The sequence below is a fragment of the Pundamilia nyererei genome, unplaced genomic scaffold (assembly GCF_000239375.1).
Source record: "Pundamilia nyererei isolate P.nyererei 1_Seehausen unplaced genomic scaffold, PunNye1.0 scaffold00015, whole genome shotgun sequence".
Taxonomy (NCBI): Eukaryota; Metazoa; Chordata; class Actinopteri; order Cichliformes; family Cichlidae; genus Pundamilia; species Pundamilia nyererei.
Genome location: NW_005187416.1, coordinates 60068 through 82325, shown reverse-complemented (window position 1 = coordinate 82325; position 22258 = coordinate 60068). Strand labels below are relative to the sequence as shown.

At 39.2% G+C, this 22258-nt stretch overlaps 1 protein-coding gene across 1 annotated transcript in view; it reads right to left on the bottom strand.

The window, feature by feature from the left end:
- The window catches only part of mcama (melanoma cell adhesion molecule a), a 55028-nt gene extending 33398 nt beyond the window's left edge, over positions 1-21630 (bottom strand). The window contains exon 1 of the mRNA XM_005725476.1: positions 21341-21630. Coding sequence (XP_005725533.1) covers positions 21341-21404 — 64 coding nt within the window. The 5' untranslated portion in view covers positions 21405-21630. The remainder of the gene's footprint in view (positions 1-21340) is intronic.
- Positions 21631-22258: the final 628 nt, after the last annotated feature.

Sequence of the window (22258 nt, the reverse complement as noted above, 5' to 3'; positions counted from 1 at the left end):
CTAATGTTATTTCAATCCTTACTCACTCAAGGACAGAGCTGAGGTTGTCTGATTGTCAGCGAGATTATGCAAAAACAACCAAACCTCATGGAACCAGCAAATTTTGGGGCCGATCTGGTTCTCTTGCTTTACAAATTTTCAAACAGGACATTAGCTGTGGCTCAGGACTCCCCAAGCACACATCTAGGCCAAATATGTTTCACAGAGATCAGTCACGCCAGCTTTTCACATTTGACGCAACATTTGAGCAAACATGCATTCAGTTCAGAAGAAGAGAAAAGAGGAAGATGAGAATACAATGATAAGAGGGTCTGAGTATATCTGTCTGGTTGTACCAGAATGTTATCAACTACATCTTCCAACTGCTCTTTGTGATCACACACTCACACAAAGTGAAGAACTGTGGCAGGGATCACACCGGATTCGGAGGAAACCCAAAGAAAGGAAGAAAAAAAAAAAAAGGAGACAAAAACATGGATGTCAATTTTTTTGTTATCCAGGTTTACTGACTGATCGATCTCTAGGCATGTGTGAGACCTTAAGCATACACTTACATCTAAATCTTAAATCTGACTAACTTAAGAAATCCTTTTAATTGCACTTCGTAACAAAATGAAACATGTCATCTGTTAATTAATCCAAGTAAATTCAAAAAGACTTTGGAACTGGTTGCCAAAACTTTTTCTTTTCTTTTTCTTTTTTTTACAATGGAAACTGAAAATCTGTTAGCAGTAACAACCATTATGCTGTTATGCTATTATGTCACAGTCAATAATATAAAAGAATAAGAGATGACTTGCAGAAACAGTGCTTGCTCAAGTAAATCTGGTCATTACTCTTCCAATGAGAGAGCTGCGGTTGTCTGCTTGTCAGCAAGATTACACAAAACTCCCAAGATGAATTTCATGAAAATTTGTGGACAGAAAAGTGATAAAGAGAGAACATTTAGTTGCACATACATTGGCTGTGGCTCAGCCAAGCACCCATTTAGGCTATCTATGTTTTGCTGAGATCAATCATGCTTGTTTTTTATATCTGAAGCCAGGTTTGAACAAACACGCATTCAGTTCTGCAGTGAGAAAAGATAAAGATGAGAAAGAAGTTATAAGAGGATCTGAAAACATGCATCTACACTCCTGCACTGGAATCTTATCAACCACATCATCCAGCTCCAACTCTTCAGCAGCCAGACTGAAGTAGCGATCTCATCAGCTCCAAAAGAAGCCCAAAATAAATATAATTCGTTTATTTTTTGAATGTTAGTGTTTTGTCTAGTTAATCAGTAGATCATTTGTTTGTGGCGCTTTGCAGGTCTTCTGTGGCTGGGTGAACTTGCATTACTTGGTGGTTAGGGGGTGTGCAGCTGAGATATCGGTAAACACTCAGAGACGGGGGAGGGAAACTTGTGGTGGAGGGCAGAGCAAGAAGCAAACAAAGAACATGTAGGTTTTACTGCTACTAGATAACTGCAAGCGTTTAGAAATGCTGCACAAGCAATTACAATGCTTTTTCTATAGCTAAAAATATGTTTATGCTTCACAACTTCTAAGTAATTGCTGGCGATGAATCACAAATCCCAAGACAGCAACATCTCACATAAATTAACCGGTTTTAGAATGTCTTACAATCCCCAGGGTATCCTACGACACTTTATTTCAGTGATTGAAAACATCTTCACCTTCACCTTCCAGCAGCCTCATTGACAAATTTCCGAGACCTAAAAGTCGTCTATTTTCACAACAAACCTGCCCTGTATTTCACATCAAAACACAGACCTTGCCTCCGGGAAGTAATAAACACTTTCTCCTTTTTCTGTAACAGGAGTCAGATGCGTGCAGTCGGTCAGACACAATGTCAAACACAATGATATATCTGTGTTCAAAACTCATAACCAGCCGCATTGTTTGATATGAAAGTAGTGAGCAGCTCAGCGCCTACTTTATCTTGATCTCCAGACTGGGAGACTCCAGTTCTCAGAGCTCAGCAGACAATATCCACCACTTGTTTTATTCAGTGGGCCGCAGCATGCCAAAACCTTGAGCCAGGGCCATGGTTATGACTGGATTCCCAGTCGTCGGGTGGCAATGTGTCCTGCTGGGTTGGGGAGGATGAGGGCGGCGGGGTTCACGTTGACACAAGCAGCTGTGAATAATAGGAAAGTCGCCCACATTCCCATGCTGCAGGGGACGGGGCAGTTGGGGGGGGGGGCAGCAACACCTGTGGGCAGCCCATTTGTCAAGTGATTTGTGGGGCAGAGTGTAGAAGCAGTGAGAACAGAGGACCGAGGGCAAATAGGGGTGTGTGTGTGTGTGTGTGTGTGTGTGTGTGTGTGTGTGTGTGTGTGTGTGTGTGTGTGTGTGTGTGTGTGTGAATGGAGGATGGGGGGGGTAACTTTGTAGAGTATTATTACAGGACCACACACAATGTCATGCCTGTTGATTTCCGCTCTTACACACACCTGTGCAACTTAAAAAAGGCTTCACTTCCTCAAACTACAATTGGAGTGGAAAACAGCAGAATCCAGCTGAACTGGCCTGAAAGCAATGAAACTGTATGCCTGCAAGCTTATCGATTTGTTTTATCAACTAGGGCATGTTTTTCTCACACCTGCAGACTACAAAACACTGATGTCATAGCACCAGAAATTTTCCACACCTGAGCCACATGCGTGTCTTCGTGCTCTGTTTCAATTCTGGGCTCCGACTAAAAAGATAATAAAATAGCTGCGCTGATCCTGAAGATCCTGAACAATGGCATTGGCATCAATAAAATGCTGTGATCTTATTGCACTTTGTCCTACTCCTGTCCAATATCGAGCTGTTTCTACATTTTTACTCAGGTACCACCTAAGCTTAAAAGTCCCCAAAGAAAGATGACTCTGGCACAGTTTATCCATTCAGAGACGAACAGAAAGCTAGTCAGGGCACTATCTACCCTATTCTTACAGCTGGACTTAACACAGTGTAAATATAATGTAAAGCATTCAGCCTGGCTCTAATGTTCCCAGAGATTTACTCTCAAACTAATTCCAACCATTTAGCGAACAGAAAGAAAATTATGACTATTACAAAGTCCAGCTCATCACTAGTAATAAAGTCAGGGTGTTGTATTTTATTATCAGTGCATTATTTCTTGTCTATGGTGTATATTTTGGTTTACTTTAACCGCTCTCATCATAATTGCTTCCGAAAGCAGCAGCAGTTTGCAACTTTCAGTGGAAAAAGGGATCTGATAAATGCGACCTAGCAGGTCAACACAGTGGAGAACTCAAAAATAACATGATGTGACCACCAGGGATTTATATGGTTTCATTGTTAGAGTGCTTTTAATTAATAAACTAAAAGACTGAACATCCATTATTTAATAAGTGTGGAAAGAACAGTAGCTCACAATAGCAGATGAATCCACTCTCACAAGTGCCTGTAAGACAAAAGTTAGATAACCCAATTTTATGCTGAAACATGTATAAATTAAGTTCCACAGATGAGCACACTGGGAAAATCCTCTGCTCAGAACACTGCTCTTTGATTAGGCGGTTGATCTTTTAACAGCGTCCAATATCAGGGCTGAGGGCGTGGGGGAGGATTTGATATTTAAGCATCTCTTTATCCTCTTCCTTTTGAAATGTCAAGTTCAAAGATCCAGACCAGCAGCCTTGATCTGTGAGCTAAGACGACCCAGAGAACTACCCAGCAACTCCTAACCATCATCACACGACAGCTTCACGGCAAGTAGCAAAACAGTACACATGGAGTTTTATTAACTCTGATTACATTAAAACCAGTAAATAGGCTTTTGATGTTTGCGCCTCGTGCTCAGTCAGACCGTCTAAATCAAACCAAAGCTGTTTTTTCTTTGTAAGGAAATGCTCACTGGATGTCTGAGCCTACTCTAATCAAATAGAACTGATTCAATTAGGAAACTTTCCCAGGCAGACTCTCATAATCCCACAGTGTATCTTCAGTTAGTGGAATTTTTAAAGACAAACAAAAAGAAGATTTTGATGTCTGTAATGAAAAGAAGTGATACGCTGACCTTTAGTTTTAAGCAGGGTGCCAGTGCTAGTTAATGAGTTACTGCCAGTTCATCCAAAGCCAAACCAAGCATGATGCACTACTGAACCTGATTTCATGGCTCATGAGAGAAAAAACACAGAAAGGCAGCCCCCCTATGACTAGATAAAATCTAGACCTGCCTTGGATTTAATTTTTTTGCATCTTGCAACCGATGGCAAGCAGCTGCTGTTAACTTCTGAGCGACCACTTTTAATCGCAAGTCGACTGTCTCGTGAGGGCACCCTGCCTCCAAAACAATCATGTTCCGACTTGGGCTGACCGCAATCTCTCCCAGACAGACTGGCGAAGGTTTGCAAATAGCTGCTGTCCAATTTATAGACACAGACAGATTGTAAACATGTTGCAATCAATCTGAGTTAGTCTGCATCAATGAACGGAACTCAAACATGACACATTTCTCAGATCAGCTGGATGCCAACTGGTTGAACCATGATTTCTGTCACATTGCTTTGTCATTCATTTCTGCAAGTTGTTGGCATGAACTTAAATCTGAACTCAAGAAGTAGCCGATGTTATTTGCACCAGTGTTCACAGTTAATCACTGCATTAAAACAAACTGTTTGTCATGGTTGGCTGTGTGGCAGGCAGGAATTGGACCCAAAATGCAGGACTCACGGAGGCAAAACGTGAACTTGAAAGCAGCTTTAATGCTGACCAAAGGAAAACCAAACAGAAAACCTAAACTGGAAAGCTAGAACTAAAATACACAAGAAAACATCAGGAGAGCCACAGCACGAGAGAGAACTGACGTTAACGACACGACGCAGAACACTGGAGGACACACACTATAAATACCCGGGGAGGAACATGAGGGAACGAGGAACAGGTGGGAACACAGTCAGGAAAAATTAGACTAAACGAGACAGAGGAAGCGAAACTAGAAACACTGACATAAGATATGAACCTTCAAAATAAAACAGAAAATCCACAGACTGAACACGGATAACTCTGACCAAGAACAGGAGGAACACAGTACAGGGGTCAGAGTGACATCAGGGCCAAAGGAATACACAAGCTAAGAAATATAGAACAGAAACCAAAACACCAAGAACCAAAAGGAAAACACCATTCAGTCACAAACTGACTCCATCTTCTTATTGTTGTTTCATCGGTCTTGAGGCACCAAAGTTGCCTTTGTTTGTGCCAGTATAACATTTTTCACTTACATCACCCTCATAGTTCTTTCAAGTTTAGCATTTACATGTCTCTGAACATTTATAAGCAATGCAAGGTGCTTTAAAAACGTGCAAAAACTATAGAATTTGTCTTCCATTTCCAGAGTTTTTGCAGAGAGTTACTGAGTGCATACAAAACCTTTCTTGAACTTGACAGATCATATTTTATTTATCATACATTTCTATCAGTGTAATAGTGACTGCTTTGTTATCAAGACCTATCTTTGAAGCTCAGCTCTCACCATGTAAAGCATTTAAAAAATGATTCAGCTCAGTTAAGACACGTACAGGTGAGATCAGAAAGACAAGGTGATCAAACGATTAGAGCAAATGCTTCTGGCAGACTGAGTCCATAATTTGTTCATATATGAAAAAGATAAGGGGATTAGCATTAGAACACCAAGGTAATATAGCACTGAAAATGCTGAATCGGAGATGAATAAAGTTGCAAAATTAAAGATTCGGTTCATTCAGTGAAGTTTAAAAAGTTTGAAAGTAGGTTGAAGTCAATTCAGTTTCAAAGTATTCAACACCTCAGAGTTTTTTAAGGTTAAGGTACATCTATCGCTATGAACACGTCAGCACTGTGTAAAGCATGACTGCTTCTTATTAAAGGGGCGAACCACTGATTTAACACAAGAGTATCTGTGCACTAGCCATGGAGAGAATTACCAAACCTGCAGAAATGGTTATACACCATCTCTGGCTCTGAAGTAGCTGAAAAGACCCAGATAATGTCATCTCAGCTTGGGCTTGGAGGACTCAGTTTTTTAAGAAACTACAATTTAAACTCGGGCTGAGGCATTGGAAGAACCAGTCAGAAAGAATTCATGGGAAGTGTGTTAAATATTTCCAGAGTTTGATCCATGCAAAGAAACTAATGCTCTCTGCTGCTTCAAAGTTAACATTCAAATTTTTGTTACCAGCCTATCACAAGTGCTCTAACTTTATAGCAGGATTGTCCTGAGTGCAAATTTCTAGGCATTTTCTGGTGCTAGTCAAACAGAAAATATTCAAAGTATAAATAGTGGCTTTAAAAATAACTCATTTTGCACAGAAAGACCTTTAAAAGCAACAGAATGTCTTGTACTTTGTCGTGCACAGTGCACAGCCTCCCTGAGGGCCTAGAGTAGTGCCTCACTCTACAAAACAAAATTCTTGTGGGAGATAAAGACTCTCCACCACTAAACAAAACTGTCAATACATTTCTCACTAGGTACTTTTTAAAAAAGAATCTCGAACAATTACAAAGACACACAATCTTGTGATAAATGTGTTAAGTTGGTAAAAATTAACTAACTAATGAACACTGCTGCTGTTATTAGAAAGGACTATTGTATTGTATTGGTCTACTATCCCGCATTAAAATAACCCCAACTCTGACACTGAAAACAAAATAAGGTCTAAACTGATCCTCATCACATGAATAATTGAATATATGGCTACAGCCTTATTTTTATTAGTTAAAAAAATACTGATTTTTTTTTCTTATTGTCACCAAAAGAAGTCAACAGATGAAACTATTTTACAGCTTCCAATCTTCCAAAGAGTTCAACTGCTGTCTAGAGCCATTAAAAGAAGTGCATCAGTAAAGCAAATGATTAAGATTCACTGCACTGAAGCAAAACACACATTAGATCACTAAACATTTATTAATCCTGAAGAAAGAAAATTCAGAAATTCTCAAAGCAAGAATTAGTGCTGGAAAACTGCTGACTATAGCCTCTGTGTCAAAATGACCTTACAACACACATCATGAGATCTTGCGCAGACTGCTAGCAGAAGGGGAAGTGGAGATGATGGATGATAATCAGATAACATCTTTGTCACTGGGTAATAGGCCCTGCATGGTCGTGACCAAGTTGTAAAGAACCACCAGTCTTGCAGATAATCTCAATAAGGGATGACACAATAAACTGGCTGTCTGATTTCTGGTTAAAATACCATTAAATCAAACATCATGAAGATTTGTCTTGGAACTCTCTAAAGCATTGCTTACTCCTCCATAACAATTGGCTCTGTGTGCTGTAGCCTTTAACAAGCAGCAGTGTTTTTTTCAGGCCTGTCGATATCAGTGTTCCTGGTCTCTGCTGGGCAGCAGATGCCAAGCTGGCTGGAGGTGGCGGAAGCCCATGGTGTTCTGACTCCTCCGGCCCTGCAGGGGGCTTTGCCTAGTCAGAGACTTCTTCAGCAGGTTTTCTGCTTGTTAACCATACTTGGATACTGTCTGGCATGGTTTCCAAAAATCTAGTCGCCATTACCAAGCTTTTTTTTCCCCTCCTTGTGTCTGTAACTATGCGACAGCGTATATGGAAAAGGAGCTTAAACTGAATCAAGCAGCTAATGACTGTGTAACACTTCAGGAGCCATAATTTATTAAATGCGAGCCTGCATGGGGTCTGTTATATCAATTTGACTGCATATTAGATTAGTATGACATGTTGCAACTTAAACACCTCCAATGGGGTCTTAAAGCTGGACATTTTTTGTGGGGTAATGTGGTGTATGTACTTCCAGGAAGACTGAGCAGAGGAGAAAAAGGTGGGTCTGTTACTTTACCTTACCTATCTTTCATATAAATGCAACAAAATAAAATATAAGTGCACTGAATTAAACCTTAAAGTTAAGAGACTGCATGTTCACTAAGTATAACTGCAGAAAAACCTGTCTATTGCATCCATTTTGAGTCACATATTAAGTTCACAGTCACTTTAACAACAGGTCAAGGACAGCAATGACTTCCAGGCTTGTCTGCCTCCATCAGGGCATCTCCACCAGATGCCCAAACCACCCTGAATGACTCCTCTCAAAATGGAGAAACTGTAGTTTGACACTAAATTCTGCTCCTGCCACCCACTGATGTTAGAGGAACTACAGGGAGACTTTGGCTAAGATGAGAGTCATGTTTTTGCTTTGCCTCGAGGGAAAATGGGCAGTTTTGCTGCTGCTCCATCTCCTCTCAAAGCTGAGAAGTGCATTTAGAGAGACAAAACCACTTACCACACACAAAGATTGTTACAGTTTTCTCTGAAGTTTACCGGTTTGTAAAAGCCTGAGAGCCAGAAGTCACCTCACTTTGTCCACTGCATCGTGTCACTGAATAAAAGAAAACATGCTGTACCGTGATGGCAGGAAATATGTCATGGTTTTTCTGAGTTTTTCTGAGTTTTTCTGAGTTTTTCTGAGTTTTTCTGTTATCTGTGGTTTCTATTGTAATCATTAATCTATCTTGCAGTGTGTTTTCGAATGTTCGTTCCTTTTCTAAATGTGTTCTGCGTTCTCTGTGTCTTATTGTCTTGGCTTTATGAGTTTATTCTTTGTCCTGCTTCCAGTTGTCTCCCGTTTTATTTTGAAAGTTAGTTCCTCCTGTAGCTTTGTGCTCCCTCCCTTGTTCCTTTTCTGACCTTGTTACTGTCATGATTGAATTCACTTGTGCCTTATTACCCATTTTTCTGGTTTGTGTATTTAATCTTTATTTTCTACCTATGTCAGATCACCATATGGTCTCCCCTTTGTTCCCGTATTGCTGTCTCCCCAGTGGGCTCTGGTGAATCTGCTCCATTCTTCATATTTTTGACCTTCTTAGTACTTCAGGGTTTCCTGCCATCACGGTACAGCATGTTTTCTTTTTTTTCAGTATTAATTAAAGTACCTTTCTGCAATACCTGTCAGTCTGCCTTCATCTTTTACTTTTTCACTGCTTTATGAAACATCAAATATGGCATCTTTACATAATGTTAAATGAATGTATCTTAAAATGAAAACTGTTCTTTCAATATCAAGATAAAAATTGTTTTTCCTCCCCAAGACATTTTGCCAAAGGCCAAAGAAAAAAGGAATCTCTAAATCATTATCAGCCATCGCATAATTTACAGAAAACCCTCTGGGTGGTTACCATTTGTCTGTGACAAACATTCACTTTAATATGTTTGGAGCAAATTAATGACTGCTATGAAGCAAGATAATCCAGTGCAGTAAGCATGATGTCTTCATTTGGTATTGATTCAAGTTCTTTATTAAATCGAGTCCTTTCCAGGGACAAAATAAATCACTAACATGATTTTCATTTGTACGAAGAGAAAAGTCTGTTTGTCATAATACATTTTGGAAAACAAGTAAAACCTTTTAAAAAATAAATACACCACAAGAAATACTAGCAAAAACTGTGTCAAATCTGCATCTTTGCTTGAACAGGATGGTGCCTGCCAACAGCTAACCACAGGTTTTATCTTTATTGTCCTGAACTAAAGCTATTTCAGAGTCTTCAGTCCAGTTTTCACATTGCAAGGGACAGTGTACACCTGGAGTCTTGACATGCCTTTACACTTAAATTGCATTTGTAGAAGAAGACCCCCTGAAGGCAGATTCCAAACGCTGAACTTGAGCTGCAAAGGTAGATCACATTACAGCTCTCATCAGACACGTCTTTAAAAGCCATTCCCTGTGTCTGGCAGCGACCAAATCACCCCTAAAGTCAACTCTGCATCATGTCTCTTTAATAAATCCTGTCTGTGATTTAGTTATCACCCTTCAGCATCTGATTCTTATCTGTGAATACAGCCAGTTGTCACAGCCCACAGCAAGACCAGGAAGATGTTCCAACAAAAGCCTAAATACTCTTGTTATATCTACACATCTCATCCGAATAAACTCATATTAATCCATCTTCATATTGTGGGAAGGCATTCTGTTCAGTTCGAATACGTATTTTTAGATCCTTTACAAATCGAATTCAGCTCATCTCACTCACTGCAAGGCATCTGTCTACAAATCCTCCCACACATTTGCCCCATGACTTCTGGTGGCTGTACACATAGTGTGCACACACAGATTGTAAAAAGATACAAGAATCTCATTTCCAGTAATACAAATGAGTCATTTCAGGAAAATCATTAAAGGAAAGATAAAGAGTCTTTTGTTTAGCCAACATTTAACATTTGCAAGTCCGTTTTTTTGCCATTTAAAATGCAAAAGTTTTTCATTCTTGAAAAAACAACCTCTTTAGTACCAAAATCAGATATATTTTCTCAAGGCTTAAGAAATACAAACTATTAGTTTGGTGAGGCAATCGACCTTTTAAAGAAAATGTTAAATGCAAAAATAAAAAAACACCAAGTATTAATCTGAAGAACTGGTAGTGAAAGCGAATAAATATTTTGGCCCTGATGTTAAAATGATGTAGAGAAACATTTTAGACAAATTCCTCTGTCCGATCAACAGTAGTTGTTGGTTTTCCTTAATTGCTTAATTTTCTGCCTCTCTTGCGCTTCCTGAGGGACACTTAAACAAAGAGATCAGCCCTCTGGGGAATCAATCACACAAATGCAACAAATGCCCCGCAACCACTTACTGAACAACCAAAAAAGACCAAAATAATTAGCCTGCACTACAAGTCAGCTAAAGGGGAGAAACCCACTCAAAGCATGAAATGTGAGTTAAATCAGACATTTTACCTCTGCACTGATGGTTGAGCCTTAGGGGCCAGAATAACATTAAAAGACATGACTGACACAGGACTCTCTAATGTTGTTCATCCCCTATGCATAGAATCATGTGCAGACATGCCTCCACACCTTCAGACAAACTTTATTTTGCAAAGCATATAATGTTGGGGGTGTTTTATTATGTTAGCTTACGCTAATGTGCAAATTTCACGCTAACAATTCAACAAGAAACCCTGAAATTTTGACAAGTTACAAAAGGCGGTCAAAACCAGCCCCTAAGAAACAGCAACACTGCCAGATGCATGCTATATCCATGGCATGGCACAGCCCATTAGATTGAAGCGAAAACCATGAAAGACTGTCTGGTTAGCCCTGGGGTCCTCATGAATATTCATCTGCACATGCACACACTGAACACAGAGATTTCTTTTCACCATCAAAGTCAGTCTGGATTCAGACTGGTTTCATTTTAATTTAGCAGATGTGAATGCAGGTTTATGTGGCAGGCAACTGACTGGCACAGTGCCAGACATAATGAGCCTCATCATTTTATCTGGAGGGAGATGAATAAGGAAAGACAGTACAGCTAATAATGTAATGGTAAATGCATTTGGCAGGTTATTTTTTTCATCATGTTTCCTTCCTGGTGGTTATGAAACTGTCAAAATCTATGACAAGTCTTTGTTTCCTACAGGCAGAAATAATGATATCAGATATGATATTAGAGGAAAAAACAGCCAACAGGACAACCTGCCCCGACATGGCAAGATGTCCCGTTGGCTAAAAGTCATGACATACAAAAAAGCAAATACATAAAAAAACGAAAGCAGAGGACGGACAAGTAAAGTTAATCAAATTGAAGTCAATTTGTTTCTTAGCCGTGAAGCAACAACGGAGAATGACTGTCTTATTGATTTGTTTCTGAAAAAAGAGGGAAGCAGGAAAACCCCCGTTGACCCCATGACCCGTCCCTGCCCTCGCTTTACTAACCCATGAACACCCTGAAGCAGTCAAACTGTCACTTTATTTTTGGTATCTGACACAATAATCAGTAACCCATAAGCCTTTGTCCTCTTTGTGTCTTACAGCAGGTATTGTCAGTAACATGTATTTACTATTTTGTTACTTTCCTCATATATAGTGCCGATATCACTTTGCAACTTAATCCTGGTTATGGGCTAAATGGTACTCTAAATATATTTCCCCACAGACACATCGACTGCATTGACAGTTTGACATAAAGTCAAAGAACAAAAGAAATCAGAGGACATGGCATTCACTAGGACAATGGCATGGTCTGAGGGGAAGCCTTGAGCAAATACTTAAGAAGCTTAATGACATCTGTATTGTTCGAAGAAGAATCATATCTCATATCCATTACAAAAAAAACAGAAAAACCAATGACATAGTGCTGTGGTCACATTTCACAAACACCTGAACCCCGCAGGATGGCAAGGGGAATCTCTGCTTCCCACTTTCCAGGAGTAATAATTTATGGACCCTTTTGTAACAAATTGTAAGCAACAATGTTTGTAATTAATGGGTAAATTCTGGCCCAGAGATGTGGCACTCGATCCTTTTTTTAGTCCCTGCTGCTTGAGGTACTATTATAAAATAATTTAGTACTAACCTAATGGTGCTAACAGTAGAAAGAAATTAATATATATAAATATTTCTTCAGTTTCTGCACAATCCAACTTCATTTGGACATGATGGTAAGCTTTAAAGTTGCTGGCTGCAGAAAGACAAAAATCTTAATATCAACGTCCAAAATTAAGCATCTTAATTTCTCAACTTAACTCTAGGAAATATAAAATATACTAGCTTGCATCAGATTCTACTGCCAAGAATGAAAGAAGGTACAACTAAATCCCAAAACAATCTGGTGTGATTTCAAATCATGTTTCTGGTTAGGAAGTAATTATTCCTGTCACTTGGTTAGGCTTCCCACGTGGAAGGTTATGTTTCATATGCCAAAGTATAATTTCTTTAAAAATCCGACATAAGATTTTACTGATTAACTCAGATGAGAGTAAACTGAAAATTAAACTAAGCTCTATAACCAACGTATGCAGCACAGTATGGAATAAATTCCATCCCTTTGTGTGTGCTCGTGAGAGAACTGTTGATTTCAACAACAGCAAAGCAAATAATCCCAGGCTCTGGCAAATATAAAAAAAAACAAAGCAAAGAAGAGGGCATGAGAGAGGTGTGCAGAGCACAGGGTGTGGGGGGGAGATGGCTCAGAAAAAGGCGGGAAGGAGGCAAAGACCATTGTGGTGTAAAATTTCTCTGTAACACGAGCCCCTGCTTGTTGCCCCACGGCAGATTGTGCCTTGTCCGATGTACTGGCGTCAGGTGTGTGCAGCTGCTCTTTAAGCTCTGTTTGTGGACCAAAAAGGGAGAGAAGAGGGAAAAGGAGAAATGAAAGACTTCTCAATGAAGGCAATACTGGAGGGTTTTTTCGTCTCTCGCCCTGGCACTCAAGGGACTGCTGCCAGGACTTGGACTGTGGCCCAAGACAGTGCCATGTGTCCCACAGATGGGCCTTCTAAATATGAAGGGACATAATGTACAGATGGCCAATTTTGCCTGGGCACAGCTCAAAGACAAATGGCCAAATCTGCTGAAGACTGAAATACTACAAATTTGTCTTATTTTAAGACAAAGAACCCAGTAGTTGTTATGGTACTCCCTGCAGTGTTTTTTCAATAATACTTAGATATTTTACTTATGAAAAAGATACATTTTAAACTTTTAGTTGTTATTTTATAATTACAACTAATTCTATTAACAGTATGCAGTATCTATGATTATCAAATCCTGAGGATTCTACATAACATACATAATTATAGAAGACACGGGAGGAGAGTCACAAATAATCGTACATTTCTTGGTGAATGGAAATTTTAAGCAAATATTTAGGCTACTGTCAACATTTCAAGCTGCATGTTGTTTCTTTATCATCATTTTCCACTGCAGAAATTCTCAGGCAGTTTAAGATTCCTTTGTGCTCATTCAAATCAAAGAAATTTTCCCCCTGTAGGATGCCTTTCAGCACCGTTTTCAAGGGATAAAAGAAGCAGCTTTTCAGGGCAAGGTGCTTCTGAATGTCTCTGAAAGACTTCTTGCTGGGACTTGACCCTGACTGATTAAACTTGTGACTAGTGTTGTTCTTAATACCATATTTGCAGGGCCCCAGAGAGCCACGAGCAGAAATGTGAACATGTCAAGGTATGGCAAGTTTGTTACTGTGATGTTGTCTCACATTGCCACGGTACACAAATGTTAAAGAAATGGTCTCTGCTATAATTTTTGCTACATTTACAAGTCAGATGCCTACTAAGAGACAAATTTACGAGCAGTAGAAAATGTCGGTATTCTTTTCAGTTCCCCACTGCTGAACAGAAAAGAAGAGAGAGGATGGTGCTTTTAAAAAAAGTCCCCAAAGAGCTATTAAAAATGAACATGATAACCAATGCTGTGAGTGATAGGGATGTCACGCACACAAGCTGAGATGGTAAATACTCCTGGATGAATATCCAAATATGCCGGCAGCATCCCACACGACGGAAGACTACTCCTCCCAAATATCACCAACAACAAAGCACAGTTTGCCAAAGTTAACAAAACAACTAGCATAAACCACATCATTGCCCTGTGTTATTATTTTTACTCTTGCAATGCAGTCCAAGCCGCTGCAAAATTATAATGCTACTTTGTGAGTTCTGTGGGTGCTACGCTGCAGTGGACATGAAGGATATAAGGAAATGATTTACAGTGCAAGGGCACTGTAACTCTTAAGGTGTAACTCTTATGCTCTAACTTTGCTGACATCATCCGCACAGCCAATCCAGCAGGGTAAAATATACCTCTACTTCACTTCACACTGCTCTTACAGTACTGGACAGAAATAATCAATCCTGTGCGAGCAATGCAGCCAAATCCAATATTTGTGAGTCAAATAGTGTGATGAAAAAAACCCTTTAGCACTCTCCCAACAAGACGAGAAAAACCTGAACCTGCAAGATTCCTGAAAAAAAAACTGAATTGTGCAATGCCTTTTAAGGGAACAAGTATTAAAAAATGAACTTAATGTGTTTCTGGGGAGATTTTTCATGTTTCTGACACTGTGTGATAACAGTTTAACGCTCTGAAGCAACCGTATGACAAATTCTTTACCTCCTGAATGGACACATATCTTCTTAAGTCTCATGAGTAATTTCCTGCATCCTTCACCCTGACTGAGTCTGCTTAGACAACCGTCTCTAGCTCTTAAAAGAGGTCCTATCTTTTCTGAGGTGATTGTTCGCTTTATGGATTTCTCACTGTGGTGAATGATGTGCCTTGAATAACATACCAGGCGAGGATGTTTTGGGGCAGCTCTGAAGCACCAGAAAGGTAGTCGATACAGGAGAGTCCCTCCCAGAAGGACAGGGATCAAACTACAGAGGCAGCTGTTGGAAATAAAATCCCACTCAAACATCAACCATCCACTACACATGCAAGACAAGGCCCTTGAAAAACCTTTCAATTTAGGCTTAAGGGTGATGTCAGCTCTGTTCCTGCCAGCTAAACAGCTAGGGCTTTGATTTCCCAAAACATGTCTTGGATCTTCAGAGCATGCACTGGCTTCAAACCACAAACTGAAACAACAAACACCAATGAGCGCTCAAGCAAAATGCTTTTTTTTTTGTTGTTCCAGTCGATTTGCAGCAGAGAAGCAGCCAGGTTGAGCACCTTTTAAAACAAAAGGTATCAAGCCTGCTGTCTTGGTGTTGGCACACATTCAAAATGAAAAAAAAAATAGTTATGTTCTCTGGGAAACTATGATACTTAGATCATCTTTTTCTCCGACAACAAAGGAAAATGCTTGGTTTACTATCATATACAATATCCCCTCATAACTTCTAAAGCTATATCAAGTCAAATTAAACCACTCAGGTTTAAAGAAAGTGCCAGTCTTTCTGTCAAAAATGTCTTAAAAATCCTAACATTTACTAACATTTAAATAGTCTAAATCAAAACATGCAAACCCCATGTCTTAAAAGTCTGGAATAACACACAAGGTATCCTGCAATCTATTTAGAAGCTTTTAAGTTTGAATGATTAGCTAAAGTAATGAAAAAAAGTTAATGCAATTGCTTGTATTTATTTAATTGTCCACTGTGCTGACCTACATGTTAGCCGAATTAGCTTACATATGCCTAATGCTACAGCAAGTCACCATTATAATACTACAGGGATCAAACAGCACACTCTCTTTAATGAAAACAATGAGCCAATACATTAGATTATATGGCTGTCATGCCTAGCTATCACTCAGGCAAATGCACTAATCCCACATGGACAACTGCAGCCAACAGCTGCACACTTCCTGCCACATCCAGACAAGCCCAGCAGCAAAGCGCAGGCATTCCCAGGCATTCAGCCACGGAGACGGATGAAGAGGAGGTCAGGGAGACCAGCCATTATTTACTAGAGAAGACTGACTCACTGGGATACATTATGACTGCTTTTTTATTTTTCTACATGCTGCAAAAAATATTTTCTTAGAAGTCAAAAAAAGACCTGCAGATTTACAGCAAATACATTTTTAATAGCATATTTATATCTCTATGAATTTATTTTCATTTTCAAGTATTTTTCAATATGACCTTGGAGTCAACATGAATTTGAATATCTCAATTACAGGATTGGCTGTTTAATAATTCAACAGTCTGATATATTTAGAATATAAATAAATGTATATAAACGACAATGAATTATAAATAACATTGTAGAGGACTGCATGGTCATCACTTATTGTCTAAAAATGACATTATTATTTTCATAACTCAACAATTCGAGAAATATTTAAAGGCGACATCTTTAGAAAGCTTGATTGATTGGCTTACTGTCCACGGATATTAAAATATGATATATGATGACAACCAGGAAACGCTTACATTTCAGGGTTTGAAACTAGAGCTGGTCCAGCAGTTGTGCTAGACAAATTGCCACTTATTTCACATAAATAACAAATTACAAAGTCCTTCAGATGTGTATTAATTCTATCAAAAATGCTTAAAGCCAAAAGAATTTAAGAAAGTCTGAATGTGGGTAAGCATATGAAAGGGAAATAAAAGAAACCTTAATGTCATTTAATACTTCAACACACATAACACCAGCAACATGATATTGTTTTTGATTAAGCATCATACTTTTAATACTTCAACTGATTTTCTTCCCCAAGTGATGTTAAAACTGATCAAATAATGTAAATACAACCACTTTTTTAAAAATCAACCCACCCCTGTAGTATGCGGCTATCCGATACACCCATACTATAGGGGTATTATCAGGAGTCACTCCCTAACAGGCAGCTGAATTGTTTGGATACTGAATTCTCTTTAGAACTGGAATGAGCTGCTCTGTAGGAAAACTTTCAAGTTTACCTCCAAGTGAAATGTGTGTCTAAGGCCAGTAAAACTGGGATTTGGGGCTAACTTTACAACTTTAGCATTTTCTAGAAGGTGCCCTTAGTCGTTTTCAACAACAATGTGAGTTCACGGTACAGCTGGGCAGTATATCAATGTTTTTCTTTGCTTTCTTGTTATGTTTCCAAACAGGATATAAGTTGAGACATTACCAATTGTATTGATATAGCTTGCTTTTGACACTTGGTTCAACTTCTTTATGGTCCAACAATAAATAATATCTCCAAGGTTGAAGGCATATGTTTTAACTGCATGGGTGTCCACAGTAGGTGGTGATTTGTGGAAACACTGTACTTAGAAAGAAATTGCTCTTCTTATTAGGGCTGCAAAAAACACTGATTCTCAGATACTGACCACTGGATTAGGTACTCATTTGCATCAGTATTAATAGCAGCAGTCCTGTTTTTATCTCCTCCAGTTGACACATAACTTCATACAGCCCCTCCCCTCACTAGCATCTGCAGTAGTTGACATTCACAACACTTAACAACACTTTAAGAGGAATTTCGAGAAGCCAATAAAGCTCCAGTTGCAACATTAATTGCTTAACAATGAGTCTTAATTACACTATCCGTGGGTCTGTTCGGATCCCAGTGAGGTAAATTTCAGCTTGCGATGGTCTGTGTGGACATCTGTGTACCTACCTGCTTTTTGTGACAGTATGGACTTGTAAAAAATTTGAATTACAATGCAATCCAAGTGACAGACTTCAAAGACGCGTAACGGGAATGACTACTCATCTGTTGAGTCTCCAGCTGTCCCTGTCTGCAGCAGAGTATAATCAAGGCATTAGCAATTTACCCAATAGCTACAAACCCAGGGAGTCACAAGGTAGTGTACTCTTAGTGCCCATCCCAAGCCTGAAGGTGCATTTATGTAACAGCCACATTAGCTGACTGTTAATTATCATTAAGGTAACAGCCATGGCTAAACTTTGCAGGTGGGATGTGAACGTTATCAGCCCTGCATGTCTGTAACATTATAATAGACGATGTTAATTTACCAGGATAACAGAACTGTTTGGGTCTAAAAATCATTATGTTTCTCCCAACTGAAGCTAAGAAAAGTCTACCAGCAACCAAACAGAAATTGTGGCAGACTACCTTAACAACTGTGTTTCATCAGCAAACAAAGTATGGAGCCAATTCACCAGAAGCACAGCACCACCTCAGAAAACCTAAAAATACTGACTTTTTCGTTGTTAGCAGTCCCCAAGACAATCTTAAAATATTTGTCATAAATACACTATGCAATTATATTAAAACCTTTTTTGCATGATAGTGCCATCACTGTTCTCTCTTTTTTTTAACTGACTGTTCACTTATAACTGATTTTCTGTCATTTTTTACCTCTTGTGGTATCCAAAATAGTGAGGAGGATTGAGGAATTTCCCAGTATCTGTATTATTATGACAACGATACTCCTTAAACACAACAGACTTCTTTGACAAAAATCGCCATTTCACCCTGCAGATCATGAAAGTTGCTGGTCTACCACCGTGTGACCTTTTTTTTAACAGGTTAATCCAGTTCTGAACTAACCCTTTCAAAGACCAAAGTCAAATAACAACACAAACAAACTAACCAGTTGATGCAACAGTAAACCAGCACCTCCTATCTTTTAGCAGGTACGCTGAATAACTGACTTTGTCAACAAAGCACACTGTCTTTGGGTGATGTCACAGTTAGCGGTACACTACGAAACAGCTGCTCATTTTAACATCACAAAGAAATATTTATTCAGGTAAGCTGCAGCAGGTTCTTACTAAAGTCTGCGGTACTCACATGTTGTTACACTAACATATATTATATAAAAGCATCTGCCAGTTTTCTGAATGCAAGAGGCATTTTACACACAGAAACTCAGAGCGCATCCCTCCGAGCCTCCAAATGCACCGATGGATAAAACCTTGTTTGGTTAGAAATATTTCATAACAGCATTAACTAAAAAGGCCTGTCTGCTTTCCCTACTCTCTGTTCTGTAAATGTCATCGTAAAAGCTCAGCCACTGCTCAGATTTACTGCTCCACCGCCATTCCCGGACCACTTGCCCATTCTTTTAACAGAACGTGATAATCATATTGATGAACATTGGACTCTGAAATCAATAGTGGGTTGTATACAGTGCATCAACAAAGCTTCATGTTTGGGTTTCTTCTCATGCTCAGGATGGGTTCATTTCCATGCAGCAGAAATGCTTTTAGCCACAAATTGTATTCGAGTAAGTGCCCTTCAAGGTCCATTAGGGAGTAGGTCAGTTTTGACAGGGGCTGGTTTAGAAGCTCTTTAGAGGTCCGGGGTCTCTACCAAAGGCTAATGACCTAATCCAAAAACAGACAGCTTTACTTGGTCTCCAGAGGAGGTAGAGGGGAGATGAGGATTAAATAGAGATAACCCAATTAAGACAAGGCCGATGGAGTAAAAAAAACAAATGTGGATTTAAGGAAAAAAAGAGGGATAAGGTCAGGACAAAGTGAGTTGCGAGAGGGCGGATGGTTTGGGTGGGGAAACTGACTTAATGAGTTTTGATTAATGTGTTTTGCAAATATGATTCTAATAAAAAATTTAAAGACACCCATATCAGGTGAATAATTTATCTTTCTTCAATTTTCATGTTCATTTAAAAGGATCAGCCACTGTAATGAAAGCAGTACAGCATTTAACAGTCCAATATAAAGTTGAAAGCACACAGCTGTATCGTCGATATACAACACACTCTAGTTGATCACGTGCTTCAAAATGAGAAGGTGCATGGTGCCATTACCCTACACTGGCTAGATAAACAGTAGAGTTGCAGTTAGCTATCCAAAAACTTCAAGTATTTCCCCAGTTAACCTACTACTTCTACAAAATTCCATAAAAAATTAATCATCATAATTTTCCACAGCTCAAGGGAAAAGCTTAAAATAGCTAAAATTGTCAGACAGTACAAAACCCAACAACCCAAAAAGGTTCAGATTGTTTTGAACCTTTAAAAAAAGTCAAAATATTGAAATTGAAATGTTTCAGTCCACCCACCTTGTTTTTTAATATGTCATGTAACTTAAAGGGGCATAAAAGGAAGAATTTGCAGTTATTACAAAAGTATTTAGTATTGTACTTTTTTGCAGATTGATTATTCAACAAGCTTTAAACCTTAAACTAATGTTTGCTTACCTGTGAATAGCTTTGATGAGCCCCAAGTCCTTAAGGCATACTGCTTTTCTCTGTCTTATTTTGTACTCAGACAGACCAGACAAACAATACACGAGAACCTTTCACTACCGGGAAACTATAGGTATTTTTCTCAATTTGAGCCAATCTGGTCAAGAGAATCAAAGCAAATTGTTCATAGACGCCCCAACTAAAAAGATCTATAAACAGCTTCTAACCTCCACAGCTCCCTGAGGCAATGAGTCACGCCTTTGCAAAAATATTCACAAAAAGGTAAACTCAGACTGGCTCTTAAAATGACACAAGCTGAGGATATACAGACACTGAAGCAAACAAACAAACACATTGCACTGCTCTGTGCTTATCTATCCCATCCTTTAACTAAAGAAAAACAAAATGCCCCTGCCTTGAAAACTCAACCCTCTTCTAAATTTGGTGCTGTGGTCTACATAAAGTGTTGTGGTTCTTTAGATGTTCACAGCAGTCGCATTAAACCTTTACCAACTTTCTTCGCAGACCGAGAAGAGTTTTATAACACACGAGCTCCTCAGACGCTCGACGCATGCCCGCGTTTAGCTCTACGGGCTACAGCTACGCATTTGGTGCTTAATTAGTATCAATTACGCAGTAATTAAACACACCTTTAAAGGCGACATTTCACGAAGACGACAAGCAACTTAAAAAAAATAAAACATGTAAAACGTGTAGAAGTCAACACCAGGAGGTTCATATATTAAAATGAGGATGAAAATTCAACACAGAAGCCAAAAGCTTGTTAACGGAATAAGATAATGAACTCCTCAGAAGCACGCGACACAAAAACACGTCAACGTCTCGAGCAAACAAAACAAACGCTCCGAAAATTATCGCCGCATCCAAGAAGAGACACGCATCCAATTCTCATTCAAACTCTGCACTCCTCCACGAAACTTTATTCTTTGATAAAAAACGCGCAAAAAAAGCAAAACCAAAAATAAACCGTGCTCTTTTACTTCTCGATTTTTTTTAACTTACCGCTCACGTGCAACAGGCAGACCTGAAGAAACAGCAGCAGAAACGCTCTACGAAGGAAAGCCATGTCTTTTGCTGCTTGTCCGTATCCACTCCAAAACAAACTGAAGCCAAGTGGTGCGTCGACGAGAAGTTAGCTGCCCGCTGGAGACGGAGGAGAGAAGAGGAGGAGGGGAGGGTGGAGGAGAAGAGAGGGGAGGGGAGGGAGTTCAATTAAAGTCTCAGCGCGGCTGGGATCTCGTATTGTGGGGCCTTAACGTGTGTGGCAGAGGCACAGAGCTTATCGGTGTTTTCTTCTGCTGCAAATTCACGCTGCATAGATTCCTTCTTGGTGGAAAGTCCTCAAGGTCACTGTTTAATATGCCCACCTTATCACGCCTCCGCACCTTTGAGGCCAAATCGCATGGCCTGTTGGCTGTATTCAGTTTAACTTTGCGCTAATGCTAGATCAAGGTTAAAAGTTTATTTATACAGGAGTCTGAAATTTAATTTAGGAGCTACCGGGCTGTAGATTTTTGTAAAATATGCTAATAAGCTGTCCAGATGAGAGTGATGCCACATATCTAGAGCCAGCAGGCAGTTAGCCTCGTTTAGCATAAATTCTGAATGACAGCTTAACAAAAAATATGCCTACCAGCATTTATGAAGCTTACCAATTAAGATTATATATCTTGTTTAATAGCCTACATACAGGAAATACGTGTAAAGGGGGAATAAAATGCTCTCATATGAACTAGATTACACTATATCTTAGCCTCTGACTTATCACATTATGTGCAGATTGTAAAATTAAAATAAGCTGATGTGTATTAATTAAAAAGCTTTATAGATGGAGGTTTGTTTGGTTTTTTCTGTTGTGTTTTCTGATGGTTAAGACTGCTGAGATGAGTGTGCCAAACTTAAGACTACTGAGAGGCCAGC